This window comes from Malus domestica, chromosome 14, assembly GCF_042453785.1.
Source record: "Malus domestica chromosome 14, GDT2T_hap1".
In the NCBI taxonomy this organism is placed as follows: Eukaryota; Viridiplantae; Streptophyta; class Magnoliopsida; order Rosales; family Rosaceae; genus Malus; species Malus domestica.
In genome coordinates this window covers 6,842,866-6,861,619 of record NC_091674.1, presented here as the reverse complement: position 1 = coordinate 6,861,619, position 18,754 = coordinate 6,842,866, and the positions used below count along the sequence as shown (strand labels likewise).

General features: G+C 40.2%; 2 protein-coding genes and 1 pseudogene across 2 annotated transcripts; 2 read left to right on the top strand and 1 right to left on the bottom strand.

Annotated features, from left to right (window-relative positions):
• Positions 1 to 3,544: 3,544 nt before the first annotated feature.
• LOC103424334 (pentatricopeptide repeat-containing protein At1g52640, mitochondrial-like) lies at positions 3,545 to 5,485 on the bottom strand (annotated as a pseudogene).
• A 6,519-nt stretch (positions 5,486 to 12,004) lies between these two features.
• Positions 12,005 to 13,300, top strand: LOC139191130 (uncharacterized). Its single transcript, XM_070811682.1, has 3 exons — positions 12,005 to 12,122; positions 12,360 to 12,776; positions 12,948 to 13,300. Exons 1-3 carry the CDS (start codon positions 12,005 to 12,007, stop codon positions 13,298 to 13,300), a joined length of 888 nt encoding a protein of 295 aa, XP_070667783.1.
• Positions 13,301 to 16,341: 3,041 nt separating this feature from the next.
• On the top strand, positions 16,342 to 18,721 carry LOC114821117 (probable calcium-binding protein CML49). Its single transcript, XM_029093002.2, has 2 exons — positions 16,342 to 16,496; positions 18,373 to 18,721. The coding sequence occupies exons 1-2, from the start codon at positions 16,342 to 16,344 to the stop codon at positions 18,719 to 18,721; spliced, it is 504 nt and encodes a 167-aa protein (XP_028948835.2).
• The last annotated feature ends 33 nt before the right edge of the window (positions 18,722 to 18,754 follow it).

Sequence of the window (18,754 nt, the reverse complement as noted above, 5' to 3'; positions counted from 1 at the left end):
CACAATTTGATGAGTCTTCAATAGACTAACGTTTAGCCTGCGTGATTGATTCTTTCCTGCATGATTGATTCTTTCTTAAAATCACTTTCAAGTTTATATACCTGCTGTGCTTTGCTCTGTGATGGTTTCTAGGGTTTTTTTCATGTTGAAGCTCTTGTTTGTGTTTGCTTAATTTTACCAAGTCCAAGTATGTAAAATGAATTTAGCGTATGTTGATGCTCCATTCATTCCTGTGTTGGTTTTTTGCATGTGAAGGTATGGATGAATATGAGACTCAATTCTTTGTTCTTTTGAACATTTGGATTATAATGGCATAAGTCTTTACTATGAATGCACAATTGTTGAGGTATAGACAACAACAAAGGAGACAACAGGAAATAGCTAGTTTAGAGCAGAGGACATTTGTTAGACTTCATGTTAGGAGAGAGGAAATAAACCGTATCACGCGATTGAGTGATACTCAATGCTTGTGGGAGCTGTGAATGGATAGGAATGCATTTCCAGTTTTATGTGATTTACTACAAACTCGTGGTGGATTGGTAGATGATGGTCATGTTACAATAGAGGAGATAGTAGCTACTTTTGTTAACATATTAGCCCACCACAATAAAAATAGGTCAATGCAAGTTAGATTCATTAGGTCTGGTGAAACGTATTGCATGCGTTGCTCAGTTTGCAAGATGTGTTGTTTGCAAAACCAACCCCTATCCCAGAGGATTGCACGGAATCGAGATAGAAATGCTTTAAGGTAATCATCATAGTAAAATCATTAATAACATTATTATTTGTAGTTGCTAATTAAAATAAGTTTTTCTTTTGTCTAGGGTTACTTAGGAGCGCTAGATGGAACATACATAGGGGTCACTGTGCCTGATGTTGATAGACCAAGATATAGAACAAGGAAAGGTCATATAGCAACTAATGTGTTAGGCGTATGCACACATGACCTCAAATTCGTATATGTGTTATCCAGTTGGGAGGGATCAACTATTGATTCGAGAGTTCTTGGTGACGCTGTTACTAGAGTTAATGGCCTCAAGGTCCCAACTCGTAAGATAGACAAGCACCTAGTATCTTTCCTTACCTTTGTTGGCCAACAACTAAAATTTATTATCAACTAATATAGGTGCATACTATTTGGTTGATTTGGGATATACTAATGGTGAGGGTTTTCTAGCACTGTATAGAGGCACTAGATACCATTTGCAAGAGTGGGAAGACAATTCACGTGCACCTAGAAATCATGAAGAATATTTTAATATGAAACACTCACGTGCTAGGAATGTTATTGAGAGATGTTTTTGTCTCCTCAAACGACGTTGGGCTATCTTACGAAGTCATTCCCACTATCCAATCAAGATTCAGGGACAAATGATCACCGCATGTAGTTTACTTCATAATTTTATCAGAATGTATATGGTGGTTGATCCTGAGGAAAATGAAAGGCTTGCATTTGATGAATTACCTATAGGGGAAGATTTACCAGAAGTATTAGCCTACATTGAAACCGTTGAGTCAAGCCAGATATGGACTCAATGGAGGGATGATCTTGCAAGAGAAATATATGATGAGTGGAGAGGAATGAGGGCTTGAAAATTGGTTGACATGGTAGTTGTTGTAATTGTCTTTTATTGAGATGTGGACTCAATGTAGTTGTTGTAATTGGCTTGAAAATTCGTAACATCAAGACTATTGAGATGTTTGTTATTGTAATGTGGTAATTGGGAGTTATTTGGATGTTATGGCTTCTTTGATATGTTTATTTGTGTTACTAAATTTTAATAAATTTTAAAATTAGGGTGTAGTTAGTTAGGATTTTATAAGACCTTTGAGGATTTTATGGCTTCCTGCATTCCTCAAAAGGTATGCATTTTTAGGGACATAGATCTATGCATTTTTAGGGAAATTTGAGAAAGCTGGAAGCTTTTCTGCAAAACCCCATTCGTTAATTTGGTGGCTTTCAATTTGTACAGCTAATAAATAATTTTGATTTGGTAATTGATTAGTACAACTAATATAAATTTAGTCATTGTCATTTGATTGTGTTTCTAATTTAAAGATTTCAATGGAAACAACAATACATGAATGTGGTTTTCTATTCATTATAGCTATGTTTATTTGTGTTACTTATGTAATATATGGCTTCTTTGATAGATTATATGGCCACCTCACGTAATTGGATTGATCATGAGGAGGATGTACTACTTACCATCCTCGAGAAGATGGTTGCTGATGGTGTTGGGTGTGAGATCGGCAGTTTTAAGGCTGGTACTTTTGTAATGGTTGCCTCCAAGATGAGGGAACAGATTCCTGGCATTAATATAGAGCCGAAGGATATACAAAACAAATTGAAGCGTCTGAAAGAAAAGTATTCATCTGCATATGACATGATGAATACATCTGGATTTGGTTGGGATGATGAGAAAAAATGTGTTGTTGTGGATAATGACGAAATACTACAAGATTGGGTGAAGGTAAATTTTTTTTCTTATTCTTTATCAATTAGATGCTTTGAAAGTATTAACCTTGATTTCTTTGGGTTCTTATTGTAAAAACATCCCAATGCATCTTGCAAACCAAATAAGCCATTCCCGTTGTATCCTCAGTTATATACGATGTTTGGGAGAGACCGAGCCACAGGTAGTATGGCTGAATCAGCTGCAGATGCAATTGAAAATATGGGTTTGGAAAGTGAGGATTGTGAGACTTCCGAGATGCCTCCACATTCACCTACCCTATCTCCTTCTGTTGCTACATCTAGCGCATCTCAACTTGTTAGGAAGAGGAAGAGGAAGAGGAGTAGGAATGATGGTGATGCAAACATTGTATCTGTTATCAGTGAAGGTTGGAATAAAGTTGTTACTGAAATGAAGAAATTAGGTGAAAGTTTTACTTTCAGAGAAGCGAAAGCTAGACTACCTTCAGAGCTTCAGGCCATGGGTCTTCCATATGATCAGGTGCTAAGAATTTCAATGAAGTTAGTGAAAGATACCGATCTGATGGGTATTTGGACTACCTTGGATGACTCACAGAAGCCAGATTTCATTAAAGTGTTTATGGAAAGCCTTTGAGCATTTGGGGTTTTAGTATTTGTGGTTTTAGTATGATGAACTTTATCAACTTCTAGTGTTTTCATTATTGCTTTAGCAAGACATTATTTGTTTTTTAAGTCGGGACGAATGTTTGATTTCGGATATTTCATGTTTAAGTTATGCATATTTCATTTTCTTTGTTTAAGTTCTGAATGATTAAACCCTAAAACGTTTACGATATGCATGATCATTAAACTTATATATTTTTCAACATTTCTCATGTGCGTGTTGTTTGCCACGCAATGCAATGGGGAAAATTTAGAGGGGTGTCCTTCGAAACACGGCCAATTCTAATGTTTGCAGAACCTCAACTCCCACAACAACAACCCACAATTGAAAGGACCAAAATTAGGGACTAAAAATTGATTTGGGGTGTGGGTTTTGCAATTTGCATAATAAAATTTGATGGGTTTGTGCTGAAAATTCGAATGGAGCTGTAGCAAAATATCATGGAAGATTCATAACTGCCAGCAGGCTGTAAGACTGACCACCAAAGCATAACAGCAACAATAGTTTACATACCAAGTAACAAAAGTTTCATTGAGCATGCCTATACAAATAGACATGCAAGAGTAAGATACCTATATTAATAGACAAATTGAGACATGGTAAGGTCAGGACGGGACTACACCTTACAATCCATCTGATACACGACCTTTGGTTCATCAGTCGCTTTCAAAGTCACTCTCTACACTTCTCGATGCTATATAAGCTTTATTATCTCTCATCAAGTTTGCCAACTCTTGTATTAAGCAAGAAATGCTTTGTTCCATCTTACTTGCAAGTATCTCAATATGGTCGAGGAGCCCTAAACCCCTACTCCGGTTACTTAGCATCTCAACAGTAGAAAAGTATGGTGGTATACCTTCATCAATCATTATCTCAAAGTATTTACAAGCCTCCTCTAGTTTACGTTTCTTCTTGCATAAGCCATGAATCATGACAGAGTATGTTGAAACATAAGGATAAAATCCTCTCTTCCTCATACTATCCCAAACTTCAGTTGCCCTATCAAATCTTCCTATCCTGATTAGCAACTTAAGCACCATATTGTAAGTATGTCGATCGGGCATGCAGTTGTCTTTTTCCATTCTAGATAACAGCCTGAAAGACCCATTAACCTCGCAGTGATCACAATGATAAGCCTGGATTGCATTGTAACTCCATGTATCCGGCATAACACCCCTCTCAATCATTTCATCCAAAAGTTGGTAAGCCTCTTCCACCTTTTCGTTCTTACACAATTTCTTGATAACACAATTGTAAGTATACACATTGGGCAAAATATTATATCTCCTCATCCTATCAAGCACCCTAAAAACTGAATGAATATCATCCACCTCACAATAAGTACGAATGAAAATCGAATAGGTACAAGCATCCGGTTCAACTCCATTCGAACCCATCTCCTGAAATATCTTATACGCCTCGTCAACTTTCCCACCTTTACATAGAGCCTCCAAATAACTATCATACGCAGGCACATCAACCAAACATCCTCGTTCAGTCATTTCATCAAACAACTTACGTGCTTCATCTGAATCACCAACGTCTCCCCAATCTCTCATAAAAAAATACTATAAGTTTTCGCATTCAACTGAAACCCAATCTTAACTTTATCAAAAAATTCATGGGTATACTTGACATGCTTTCTTTTACATAATTTGTAAAGAAGCTGATCAAGATCATGAACACTGGGCTTAATAAACTCAACCATTCGATTTAAAGCTCGAATGCCATCGCGAGGCAAATTAGCTCTACTATAAACCTGAAAAATAAGCCAAAAAATTTCCGGGCCAATATCACAACACTTGGATTCTCTCACTTCTATGAGGAAATCCCACAACACAGCATATTGCTTGCTACTTCCTAAAATGTCAATCAAAATGTGATAGCTTTCAGCACTATGTCGAAAACTCGGAATTGTTTTAGCCCAAAGAATGAACCTGTGTGCAGAAAGCCCAAGATTTTTGCGGCGTTTCAGAACTTGCTCAACCAAGTCTGTGGAGATTTGGGTAGACAGAGCGTTGAGGGAGAGCTCCAAGTCGTGGTGAGAGTTCCTATGGTCGCTGAGGATGCGAGAGAACTCACTTACCAGGTGCGGTGATGGTGGAGATGGCGGGTTGTGGTGGGTGAGAGAAGAGAAAGGGTGGCGATGAATGTTGGGTTTGGAGGGTGAGAGAAGAGAGTGGAAGATAAAGAAGAAGAAGTAGCAATGGCGATCTTCTGTGTTGCCGTAAGAAGGGTTTTGGGTATTTTAGTCATTTTAATCTTTTGGTTCCTTTCCGTCCATGCGCTACCAAACGCATGACGAAACAGCCATCTTGTTCCATCTTGCGCGTACCAAACATAACACAGAACATCTGTTCCGTCCCGTCCCGTTCCGTCTGCATACCAAACGCTACCTAGATTCACGTTGGATTCAATTACAAAATTCAAGGCATGAAAGCCGAACATTATAGCCGTTGCCCACACAAGCAACGTGACTATGGTCACGTGCAGGGCACACGAACATCTTAAACTCTAACAAACTAAACACGTGGTAAGTTACACACCGGTTAGATTATATAATCTTGACCGTTGATTACAAAACTTAACACTTTCAACAATTAAACAAACCCCTGCAGAATTGAACTTCATCTTCATGCATTTCTGGGATTTTAATCGTGCAGCAATGCTTACTTGTCAACAGGTGGATCAGGTGGCTTATATATGATTTCTTTTCCTTTAGCTATCTCTTTGATTTAGCTTGATTTAATGTTTTAGAATATGTATTTGGGTTACGAGTTATGTTTTTAATTCTTTTTAGTGACTAATCGATCCTTGCTGACGGAAAGCTATGGTTCTTGAAATCTGTTATACTTTCTTAAATTTCTTGATACTGATTTGCTGCAAAAAATCTTGCAGCTGCTGCTAATGGTGGTAGATATGGTAATAGGAAAAATTATGAGGTGACCAATCAAAACCGAACACGTTTTAATTCTAGTGAATTCTTAACACCATGTCACTATCCCACGTCGTATGGTCACCTTCACGCACAATAATTTTTGTGGAGTTTGGCTGCCAACTGATACGAGTATATTCCAATTGAGCTCCTGCACTACCTAGGGTAAAGTAGCCTAGAATTCCTAATCCTTGTGGATTAAGAAATCCTTATTCTACTTCGGCATACTTACTTTTCCTATTAAGTTTAAGACTACTGCATAAATCCTTTGCCTATTAAGTTTAAGACTAATTTTCCCCATCAAGAAGCGAATTTTTAGTGTTTTAAGATTATCAATGCGAATTTTAAATTGAGAATTTATTCGAGATGAGCTCTGTTAATCAAACAACTAGCAGAACTAATTAGATTTTGCACTTGTTTGGGTTAAAACTTGAACTTTGGGCACAAGCAGGAGTTGGCCCAAAAGGAGGTCTGAAAAAAAAGGAAAAGCCCGAAGCCCAGCCAAAGCCCAGAGGGCAGAAAAGGCCTTTCCCGACTAGGTGCATATCATTTGCACCACTTGCTCACCTGCCTAGAGACCAAGTGGTATAGACCAACCAACTAATCAGCCCAAAAGCACTTTACAGTGGCAGTACAAGTAAATAGCTGATGAGTCATTACCCTTCAAGCTGCATTCAGGCAAGATTACTGCTACAGGAGGCCAAACCGAAGTGTCTATAAAAGAAGAAAGAGAAATCAGAGATAAGGACACTCAATCAAACAAACAAATACAAGCACAAACTTGGCTCAAAAGCCAGATTTGCTTTTAAACGAAGCAGTAGTCAGCCCAAGCCTTCATCCCTTTCGGGACCTTGTCCTAAGCTTGCTGTAGTATTGATTTCTTTCTGCAAACTCAACTCCTTACCTCCTTTTCTAAAGCTCTCAAACCCCTTGATAAACCACAAAGATAGAAAGTTGCAAGACTATCAGCCTTGCCCGACCCTCTTTGTTTTTGTCTTTTCATTCATTAGCCTAGCAATATGTTATATACTTCCAATTGTATTCAAGTTATTTCTAGTAAGATGATGATTAAAAGACTCTCTCAGTTCTTGAATCCGATTTGAATATGTCTTCACGGTTCAAACCAGATCTAAGTTCTAAGCTTTCGGGCATGTAAGATTGATCATTCAAAAGTCCTTGGCCTCAAGGCATAAAAAAAGAACCTTATGTGGACTTAACCCATCCACGTCAAGCTTTGATAACAAGAAGTCCGAAGTTACTTGGGGCGCAAGTAATCGATCTATCTCTTAGTTTTATTTCTATTATATTATGATTATAGTAGAACGTTTGAGTATAGAATGAATTCTGATGGGAAACCTCAAGGCCTATATCTAAGGCCCTGCAAAGGCACCTATTTGGGTTCATTCTGCTCTGCGGGCTCAGATAATCAGAAGTATAATGGTTATAACACTTCTGCAAACAATAAAACAGACATCGTATATTCGAGTATTGGGTTAGTTCTTAATCGGAAGCCTCAAGGCCTACACCTAAGGCCCCATAAAGGCACCTGTCATAACTAACATGGCCTCTCGGGTATATGTACAACTAAAACTCAACATCCATTTTACATCTGCCGTGTTAAAGATGGCAGTGGCATGCCTGAGCACTTAAAAGTTAATTTTGATTGTGAGCCTCAAGGCTTATACCTAAGGCCCCACAAAGGCACTTTTCAAAGTTAACTCTGTCCTTCTCTTTCAGCCTTGCTCGACAAGCCCGCCAGTGAAGCAAAAGCCCGACAGAAAGCATTAACCGGTGCCAACCTCTCGGGGAGCTGTGTGCTCGTCGGCTAGGAGACATCCCCAACGGAAATCCTAGCCACGAACATAGTTTCAGCACGACCGGTGGGATACATTTGATCAAAAGAAATATGTCAAAACGACCAGAAGATCTACAAACTGCTTTGTTGCAAATGCTACAAAGACTGGAGAACGCCTCCGCAGGTTTCAGGCGGGAAGCCGACCTGGTTATAAAACCAACTATTCCTATATCTTTACCTCAACTGGGGGAAAAAGATGATAGGGAAAAAGAGAGACTTAAAACCAACCAGCCAAAGGAAGCAGTGATGGATAAACATACAGTCCCTTCTTATAGGCCCCTATAAATATGATCAGTATGGCCTGGGCTGAGAAGGGGAAAGAAAAGGTCACAAGGGAAGAAGAAAGAAGATTGGTTGACAAACTCACAAAAGGGGTGGTCAACTTGCCCGAATATCCAAGAGCAGTCATAATCAAAGGGATGGTTTTATGCAGTAAATGCCAATGCGAGTATGAGATCGAAATACCACCCGCAGGAGCCCTCATGGATCATGGACTGATCAGGAGGAATGAAGAAGAAAAAAGAAAAGAGGCACATGAGAAAGATAGGCGGACTGCGGGAAGGGATACTTCCCGAAGCGTTTTTCAACGGTTAGAAGGCGATTCCCAACCTAGGGTTTTGTCAGAGATATTTCGCAATCATGAAGTTTCTGAGGAGGCAGAAGATAAAGATGCCAAGAAGCTGAAAGAGAGAGGTGTAAAGCACTCTCAGTACGACCATATGGGAAGAAAAGTCAAGAGGAATGAGAGGATAACAAATCCTGTCAAAAAAAGATAACCCTGCCCGTCTCGGGCAAAAATGGTACGTGGTTGGGAAAAATGGATAGCCCGTTAAACAAATGGGAGCCTCCATGGTCAGAAGGGTTCAAAGGCAACACAAAGCCTACATGAACTCCTTAAAAACCCCTGCGACGTCGGAAACATCCAAGAATCAAAAGTTGGAGAAAACGTCATCTGGGGGGAGTAGTCAGCTCCGCTGGATGAGTAAAAAAAAGGTGGAAAAGGCTATTAGAAAGACTGAAAGCGAGGGAAACCATGTGCCGCAAAGCCTACACCTTGGGAAATATAGGATCTTGAGGAGAGCTCAAGAAGATATGATCATGGTACCAACTCCCGGATGGAAGACAAAGCCCATTTGTTTCGAAACTGTTTCGCCTGAAAGAAAATCACCTTTTCTATCATTAGTGGATCCTTTCGGCGAAGTTCCAAAGCAAACACCGTATTCGAGCATGAATCAACAGGATGGGGCACCAGAACCACTACTCCCAGCAGATGCGATGGCTTAGTTAGATGAGTTGATGGACCAGATCGGGAGCAAGAAAGAAGAACTGCCAGAGCCTAGCAATTTTCATATCAACATGGCGTATGTGCTATCCGCCATGTTTAGTGCCAGACCTAATCAGCCTGCCACGATGGAAGGTGACTATATGACAACTGAGTCAATGATGGCCCATGTCAGTGTTGAGGTAGCTGAAGAGGGAGAGTCGGGAAGAGCTAAGTCATCCGAAGCATCTAAGGATGGTCCTTTAAGGATCTATACAGATAAGATGGTGTTCAGCCGCCCAAACATTTCGATTGCCAATCATCTTAAGCCAATATACGTTACAGCCCATTTGGAAGGAGTGCCTTTCAAAAGAATTTTAATTGATGGAAGAGCGGCTGTTAACGTACTGCCAGCCAAACAAATGAAAAAGTTGGGGAGAGGCACAGAAGATCTTATTCCTACAGACCTCATGGTTTCTAGCTTCTCGGGCGCTATCACCAAGACTCATGGGATATTGCCTTTAGAAGTGGATTTGGGGTCTAAACAAATCATGCTGGCATTCTTTGTGGTGGATTGCACTTCCACCTATGGAGCCTTACTTGGAAGAGATTAGATCCACCAAAGTCTTTCCATACCCTCCACTTTACATCAACAAGTGGCTGTTTATCATGAGGCAGACGCAGAGGGACTAGGTTTTTAGGAGATGATAGAGGCTGAAAGGGTAATTAAGTTGGCTATTTCCTAGCAAATGTAAAGAGTCTGTAAGTTGGCTATTTCCTAGTCTTAGGATTAATTATAACTTGCAAAGGTTGGAGCTTGTGTTAAATGAGGAGCATGATTGACCAATATTACACGGCAAAGTTTTTTTTCTGGTAAGAATCATTTGCATTCATATAGGATTTGTGTTCCCTATTAAACATTGATTTGGTGTGGGATTCTAGGAGTCTATTCAAATCTACAGTCTTAAATAAGGAAGAGGTTTAAATAAGGCCAATCTCTTTGATTATTAGGAAAAAGAGTTAACCTAGTATATAAGGGGTTGTGTTGGGAGTTTTACAGTAGACCTTTTGCACGCTAAAGATATTTGTGAGATTGTTTTATAAGGTCAAGGGGGAGGAACAAAAGACTGTTAGATTCTTAGCTTTATCTAGGTGAGAGTTTGAGAGCATAACACATCATTCATTCATCATGGAACTTAGTGTAAGCTTTTCCTGTGAGGAAGATCATCAACCTACGTGAATCGGTGTTCATCCAAGAGAAGGTGAAGAGGACGTGGTCTACAAGACAAGAGTATTTGATCAAGCTTCTGTTGTAGTATAAGAAAGTATCAATTGAGTCTTGTATTATGTCCTTGAGTTTTTAGTGAAATTGGCTGTGTGCCTTGAGGTTTTTCTCTCCTGTGTGGAGGGTTTTTTCCTCGTGCGAGATTTCGTACAAATCCTTTGGCTTCGTTTATTTACTCTTTTGATTTTTGTTGTGAAAAAATCAGGATTGAAACATATTTCAATCCTGCATATTGCATTTAACCTTGATCCATCCAGATTTACAATTTCAGAGGCCGAATCACGGCCATTTCTCCCTACAACCAGTGTTGCAGAAGCAAGTTTCTACAATCCCAACGTAGGAATTTTGAAGTGTTCAGGAGCAAATGAGAACGGCCGCCCTACCAAGGTGACGGCCCAAAAGTTTCTAGAACAAGGAATGTTCCTTACTAGAGAGGAGTGGGATAGACCTTGTATTATCCCAACGCCCCTACATCGTCAATGAAAGAACAAAAAGGGAAGGATCAGGTAATGGCAGTCAGATCCTTGATTAAAAGATTGTTGGTGTATGGGAAATGAAGAAGGCAAGAAAGGGAGCTCTTAGATAGAGAAAAGCAGGAATGGCAGGTAGGAGCTTCGACCAGCCAGGATGAAAGTATGGAGGAATCTTGTAGAGAATAATTGGAGAGGGCCATCCAAATGGCCAAGTGCATATATAACCTAGATGGGCCAGACAACCTGCCCTAGAGCCCGGAGCTAGTCGAATTTTTTTGTGCAGAACCTGATAAGCCACCACCAAAAGTTCATGATCCTCTGGAAGTTATTGATCTAGGGACAGAGGAAGATCCAAGATCAGTACAAATCAGTGGTTTATTGGAGATTGATGATTGGGCAAAGAGTATCTATCTTTTGCAAGAATTTAAAGATTGTTTTGCTTGGCATTATACTGAGATGCCAGGTTTAGAATCAACCTTGGTGGAACACAGAATGCCCATCAAGGAGGGATATAAACCTGTTAAGCAAGCACCGCAAAAGATGTCAAATGAGATAGAAGAGAAGGTCAAAAAAGAGATTGAGAGGCTAGTAAAAGCTGGATTTATCAGGCCAACCAAATATGTAGAGTGGTTAGCCAACATTGTACCCGTTTTAAAGGCCATAACAAAAGCAGTACGATGTTGTGTTGATTACAGAAATGTTAATGGCGCTACACCAAAAGATGAGTATCCTATGCCTATGGCAGATCTATCCATAGATGCAGTAGCAAAACACAAAGTCTTATCTTTTATGGATGGAAATGTCGGGTATAATCAGATAAAGATGGCTCTGGATGATATACATAAAACAGCTTTTAGGTGTCCTGGGCATGTAGGGGCATATGAATATCTGGTCATGCCATTCGGGCTCAAGAATGCTGGTACAACCTACCAAAGGGCAATGAATGTCATCTTTCATGATCTGATTGGCCATAATATGGAGGTGTATATTGATGACATCATGGTGAAATCCAAGACAGAAGAGTAGCATCTGATAGACCTCAGGCAAGCATTGACAAGAATGAGGATCCACAAATTGAAGATGAATCCAAAGAAATGTGTGTTTGGAGTGAGAGCGGGCAACTTCTTGGGATTCCTGGTTCATCAAAGAGGTGTAGAAGTGGACAAGAACAAATCGCGGGCAATAATGGAGTCGCTTTCACCCATCAACAAAGTGCGCAACTCCAGAGGCTGCTAGGCAAAATTAATTTCTTGAGAAGATTCATTACCAATTTAGCGGGCAAGATCCAGCCGCTGACTCCTTTGCTAAAACTGAAGGATAAGGAGAATTTCGAGTAGGGACCACCACACCAAAGGGCTTTCGACAATATCAAAGCTTATTTGACTTCTCCACCAGTGTTGGTACCACCTTAAAGGGAAAAACCCTTAAAGCTATATATCTCTGCTTCAGATAAATCAATCGGGAGTTTGCTAGCTCAAAATAATAAAGGCAGGAAAGAGCAGGCAGTGTACTACCTCAGTAGAATTCTGATCGAGGTAGAAACAAGATATTCCCCAATAGAGAGATTGTGCTTAGCTCTGTATTTTACTGCCAGTAAGCTGAGGCATTACATGTTACCTTGTCACGTGCACATCATCGCCAAGATAGATGTGATAAAGTACATGTTGTCAAAGCCAATGCTAACAGGAAGGATTGGGAAGTGGATTCTAGCATTATCAGAATTCAGATTTCAATATATACCCCAAAGGGCAGTTAAAGGCCAAGCAATTGCTGACTTCTTGGCGGAGCATCAAGAGTCTCAAGATGAGATAATCAATATCCTAGGAACCCTGGAAGTTACTAGTGTTTGGATCCCACCAAGCAAAGGTATCTCGGGCAAAGAGTAGTAGGTCCAGCAAGAGATAAGAAGAGGGACTGGTCTATGGATTACTTCTTGGAAGCTATATTTTGAATGTTCCTACACTCAGAAGGCTTCAGGATCTGGGATTGTAATTATCAACCTTCAAGAGGTGTATCATTATTATTCATTTCTCCTAGATTACCAAGGGAACACCAATAATTGGGCAGAATATGAGGCCTTAATAATTGGTTTGGAAATCTTGATGGATCTGGGGGCAGTGAAGGTAGAGGTGTTTGGTGATTCAGAATTGGTAATAAACCAGCTAAATGGGGAGTTCAAGTGCAGACATATCACCATGGCCGGATATTACTTGGCAGCCACACAGTTGCTGAGTTATTGGGATTCTGAGATATCGGTTAGTCATGTTCCCAGAGGATCCAACCTAGTGGCCAACGAGATGGCGCAATTAGCCTCAGGCATGCCAATACAGGAAAGGAAATATGGGGTAGATGTCGAGATTCAAAGAAGAAACCTTCCTTCTATCTTGTAAAGAGGATTTAGTTTGGATGTAATGGTTCTAGAAATGGAGATGGAAGATTGGAGGTCGCCCATCATTCATTATTTAAGGGATCCCTCTTCACCCACTAGCAAGAAGAATAGACAGCAAGCAACTAAGTATGTCTTATGGGCGAAAGACCTGCTAAGGAAAACTCCAGACGGGTTAATATTGAAATGCTTAGGCCAAGAGGAATCCATGAGAGTAATGGCTGAAGTACATGAAGGAGTATGCGGAGCACATCAGGCTGGAACGAAGATGAGATGGTTGCTTAGAAGGTATGGTTATTTCTGGCCCGACATGGAAAAAGATTGCAAGTCCTATGCCCGAGGATGTGAAGAATGTCAAAGGCACGGTCCTCTCCAACATGTACCCTCAGTACCTTTAAATCCAGTGGTCAAGCCTTGGCCCTTCAGAGGATGGGCAATGGACTTAATTGGGCAAATCTATCCGGCTTCTAGCAAGGGGCACACTTTCATAATTGTAGCAACGGATTACTTCACCAAATGGGTAGAAGTCTCGGTCGTAAAATCCATAACTTCAACTACAGTAAAAAAATTTATTGAAACCAAGATTCTGTATAGATTTGGGGTGCCCGAAACCATAGTAACGGATCGTGGACCATCTTTTATTTCAAAAGAAGTTGAAGAGTTTGCAAGCAAATACAAAATAAAGATGATCCAGTCCAGTCCTTACTACCCACAGTCAAATGGCCAGGCAGAATCCAGCAACAAGATTTTGGTAAACATTATCAAAAGAATGGTGACAGATAGTCCGGAAAAATGGCATGAAAAGCTGGGAAATACTCTGTGGGCATACAGAACTTCCAAGAGGGCAGGAAAATGGACAACTCTTTATGCTTTAACTTTCGGGCAAGATGCAGTGCTTCCCATGGAGATCAATGTAAGTTCTGTCAGAATTCAAAATCAGTTTGGGTTACACAGTGAAGAGTATATCGAAGCCATGTGTCAAGGGATTGAAGACTTAGATGTAGCCCAAATTGAAGCCTTGAACCAGATTCAGGAAGGGAAGAAAGTTGTTGCCCGAGCTTATAACAAAAAGGTGAAGATAAAGTCTTTCAAGGAAGGAGATTTGGTGTGGAAGACAGTCCTTCCTCTAGGAGCCCAGCTTAGGGGCTTCAGAAAATGGAGTCCGACATAGGAAAGTCCTTTCATGATTAGTCGAGTATTAGACAAATGAGGATACTACTTGGCGGACCTCGAAGGAAATTGGCAGAAACATCCCATTAATGTTAAATTCTTGAAAAAATATTGTCCTACATTATCGGATGTTAGAGATTGTTATATTGAAGAGGATGCAAGGTAAAGTAAGCTTCGGGATACTAAAGTGCAGTGTATGTTCATCAATCATTCAAGAAGACAGAAAGACACAAAGCTGCTTAAATAATGTTTATTTCATTTCGACAAATTGGTGAAATTTACAACAGATTCAATTCCGATGTGCTACGTTCGATTCCTTCTGGGTGCAATGGTGTCTCAGCTGGTTTTTCGATGTCTTCATGGATAGAATCCGATCAGGTGATTGGATTGTGCGGCCAATATGAGCTTGGTAGAGGATCCTCAGGCAGAGCCATTACCATACATGATGGTGAAGCCTAACTTATCATGACAACGAGCAAGGAGGCAAGTCTTCATGAGGAAACCACCTAACCAAGGGTGTTGGAAATAGCAGGGTGTTTGACCAAAGGTGTTGGAGATAGTGGTTATCTGATGAAAACTTTTTTTCTCACGAAAAGGAAGTTTTAGGAAACCCCACTTGAATCCTGAAAAACTCATTTCACAGTTTTGGGAAGAAAATTACGGAGGCAAAAACGCTCAGGGTTGATAACAGAGGAGGTTGAAGATGATTTAAGCAGGAATTTATAGGAATATTAGAAGGTAGTTCAAGAGTCATGGGAAGGTCAAAAGACTCCGGGTTGTGTTGATCTTAACCAGAAGATACAAGTTCCAAGAACTAGGGTACAGGTGCATGCAGCTATTCAATCAATATTGGTGCTTGGAGTTCCAGTCTGAATATTGATTGAAGGGGGCACTGTTTGGGTTAAAACTTGAACTTTGGGCACAAGCAGGAGTTGGCCCAAAAGGAGGTCTGAAAAAAAAAAAGGAAAAGCCCGAAGCGCAGCCAAAGCTCATAGGGCAAAAAAGACCTTTCCCGACTAGGTGCATATCATTTACACCACTTGCTCACCTGCCTAGAGACCAAGTGGTATAGACCAGCCAACTAATCAGCCCAAAAGCACTTTACAGTGGCAGTACAAGTAAATAGCTGATAAGTCATTACCCTTCAAGCTGCATTCGGGCAAGATTACTGCTACAAGAGGCCAAACTGAAGTGTTTATAAAAGAAGAAAGAGAAATCAAAGATAAGGACACTCAATCAAACAAACAAATACAAGCACAAACTCTGCTCAAAAGCCAGATTCGCTTTCAAACGAAGCTGTAGTCAGCCCAAGCCTTCATCCCTTTCGGGATAAACCCTCACCAAAAGCCTTTGTAATAGCTCTGCTACCTTGTCCTAAGCTTGTTGTAGTATTGATTTCTTTCTGCAAACTCAACTCCCTACCTCATTTTCTAAAGCTTTCAAACCCCTTGATAAACCACAAAGATAGGAAGTTGCAAGACAATCAGCCTTGCCCGACAAGGTTAAACCTTGCCCGACCCTCTTCGTTTTTGTCTTTTCATTCATTAGCCTAGCAATATGTTATATACTTCCAATTGTATTCAAGTTATTTCTAGTAAGATGATGATTAAAAGACTCTCTTAGTTCTTGAATCCGATTTGAATATGTCTTCACAGTTCAAACCAGATCTAAGTTCTAAGCTTTCGGGCATGTAAGATTGATCATTCAAAAGTCCTTGGCCTCAAGGCATAAAAAAAGAACCTTATGTGGACTTAACCCATCCACGACAAGCTTTGATAACAAGAAGTCCGAAGTTACTTGGGGCGCAAGTAATCGATCTATCTCTTAGTTTTATTTCTATTATATTATGATTATAGTAGAACGTATGAGTATAGAATGAATTCTGATGGGAAGCCTCAAAGCCTATATCTAAGGCCCTACAAAGGCACCTATTTGGGTTCATTCTGCTCTGCGAGCTCGGATAATCAGAAGTATAATGGCTATAACACTTCTGCAAACAATAAAACAGACATCGTATATTCGAGTACTGGGTTAGTTCTTGATCGGAAGCCTTAAGGCCTACACCTAAGGCCCCACAAAGGCACCTGTCATAACTAACACGGCCTCTCGGGTATATGTACAACTAAAACTCAACATCCATTTTACATCTGCCATGCTAAAGATGGCAGTGGCACGCCTGAACACTTAAAAGTTAATTTTGATTGTGAGCCTCAAGGCCTATACCTAAGGCCCCACAAGGGCACCTTTCAAAGTTAACTCTGTCCTTCCCTTTCAGCCTTGCCCGACAAGCCCGCCAGTGAAGCAGAAGCCCGACAGAAAGCATCAACCGGCGCCAACCTCTCGGGGAGCTGTGTGCTCGTCGGCTAGGAGACATCCCCAACGGAAATCCTGGCCACGAACAGCACTAGGTTTCTTTTTCGACTTTCTCGGGTTTTCTTGGCATCCAAGCAAAAAGGAAGAAAAGAAAAAAACTTGATACGGTGAGCAATTGATGGCATGTGGAGGAAACTGTGTGACTATTGAGAATTTGAGATTATGAAGGCTTATAATCTTTTTTGCATTCACAAAATGGCATGCAGAAAGCAATATAAATCAAAATCGCTGATATTGTGTTGATCACTTGAGCTTTCACGTATGCTTGAGATTTCGTGTTCGATTCCTCTATATTGACTTGAAGCGTCATTTGCAGAAAAAAGTTCTAAAGGGCCTGTAAACAATTTTAGATAATTGAGAGAAATTGGCAAAACAATTTATTGCTCCACTTAACCTTCTAAGCCCAATTTTCCAAATTTAATAAGGGTATTTTCTTTTATTTGTTTTGTTGTTCTTTGATTTGATTTGAGCATGGACATAGCTTAAACTTTTGAAAATGGTTGACAAAAAGGGTTTTCATAATAAATAGTATATATTGAAAAAAGGGTAAAATGCTGTTTAACCTCCTGAATTATTACTCCAGTTGAAATTGACCCCCTAAATTATTTTTTTGGTAAATTAACCCCCTGAAATATTTAAAATTAGCCAATCAGCCATTTGCAATTAGGTTCTGTCCACCATTCCATCAAATTCAAGGGCAAATTAGTCATTCCGTTATCAATTCTTACTTGTCAATGATAACTACCAATAAAATTAAAACACATGAACACAAAATAATGTGTAAAACATATAGCATAATAAGAAAACATAAGAAAACCGAACGTTTACATAAAGGACCATTTCACATTGTTATTACAAATTATTTTGTGTCCATATGTCATAAATTTATTGGTGGTTATAGTTGACAAGTAAGAATTTATGATGAAAAGACTAATTTGCCCTTGAATTTGATGAAATAGTGGATGGAATCTACCGACAAGGGCTAATTGGCTAATTTCAAATAGTTCAAGGGGTTAATTTACCAAAAAAAATTGTTCAGGAGGTCAATTTCAATTGGGGTAATAGTTCAAATGGTCAAATAGCAGTTTACCCTTGAAAACAATACCACTAAATTAAAAAAAAAAAACTAATAAAAAAGACTTTCAAATTTTGAATTTTAACCAAAATTCATGTATTAATTTTATTTAATGGTTAGAATAAAACTCAATATCAAACCAAGCCAATAAAAATGACCCAAGAAAAATAATCTATCCAACTTCCGATTTTACCCCTAACATTAAGTCTTGGCCATTCATTTGGTTTGTTTGCTCCAGATGGAGAGAGAAAAGGTCTATAACCTCTGATTAATTTCTCTCTCCAAGTGTCTTTTAACTTTCTCATTCCATCAGCCCATCATCTGATCTTCTTCACCGTCAAACTCTGAAAATAGCGATGGAAATCCTGATGGATGTGAATCACCATCAATTTGAAAAATCTGCAAACATACCCAAACCAAATTTTCAGACCACTAAAAGAACAATAAAAAAATGTCAGGCTACCCACACCTTCCTCCCGGCTCCGGCTACGGAAGCACTCTGCCAGGTCAACCCTACGGCGCTCCCCCCCCCCCCCCCAAGGGCAGCACCAGCACCAGACAGCTCAACCCTACGGTGCTCCGTCTGCACCGTACGGCGCCCCACCCTCCGCACCATACGGCGCACCCTATGCTCCAGAGAAGCCGTACAAGCCAGACAAGCCGTACAATCCAGACAAGCCTCACAAGAATCAAGGCGGCGGCGGAGGATATCCGGCGCCTGGTCCGGGTTACGGCAGCCCGTTCGCGGCTTTGGTTCCGTCGGTGTTCCCGCCTGGCACGGACCCGAACGTCATAGCTTGCTTTTAGCTGGCGGATCAGGACAGCAACGGCTTCATCGAT

Excerpts from the sequence above, each read along its gene's own strand:
- LOC114821117 (XM_029093002.2), top strand. The coding sequence starts at position 16,342 with ATGAATTCTGATGGGAAGCCTCAAAGCCTATATCTAAGGCCCTACAAA. Across the intron at positions 16,497-18,372 it reads ATCGTATATTCGAGTACTGG|GCTACCCACACCTTCCTCCC; the intron begins GTTAGTTCTTGA and ends AAAAAATGTCAG.
- LOC139191130 (XM_070811682.1), top strand. The coding sequence starts at position 12,005 with ATGTGTGTTTGGAGTGAGAGCGGGCAACTTCTTGGGATTCCTGGTTCA. Across the intron at positions 12,123-12,359 it reads CGCTTTCACCCATCAACAAA|ATAAATCAATCGGGAGTTTG; the intron begins GTGCGCAACTCC and ends TCTCTGCTTCAG. Across the intron at positions 12,777-12,947 it reads TTGGATCCCACCAAGCAAAG|ATTACCAAGGGAACACCAAT; the intron begins GTATCTCGGGCA and ends CATTTCTCCTAG.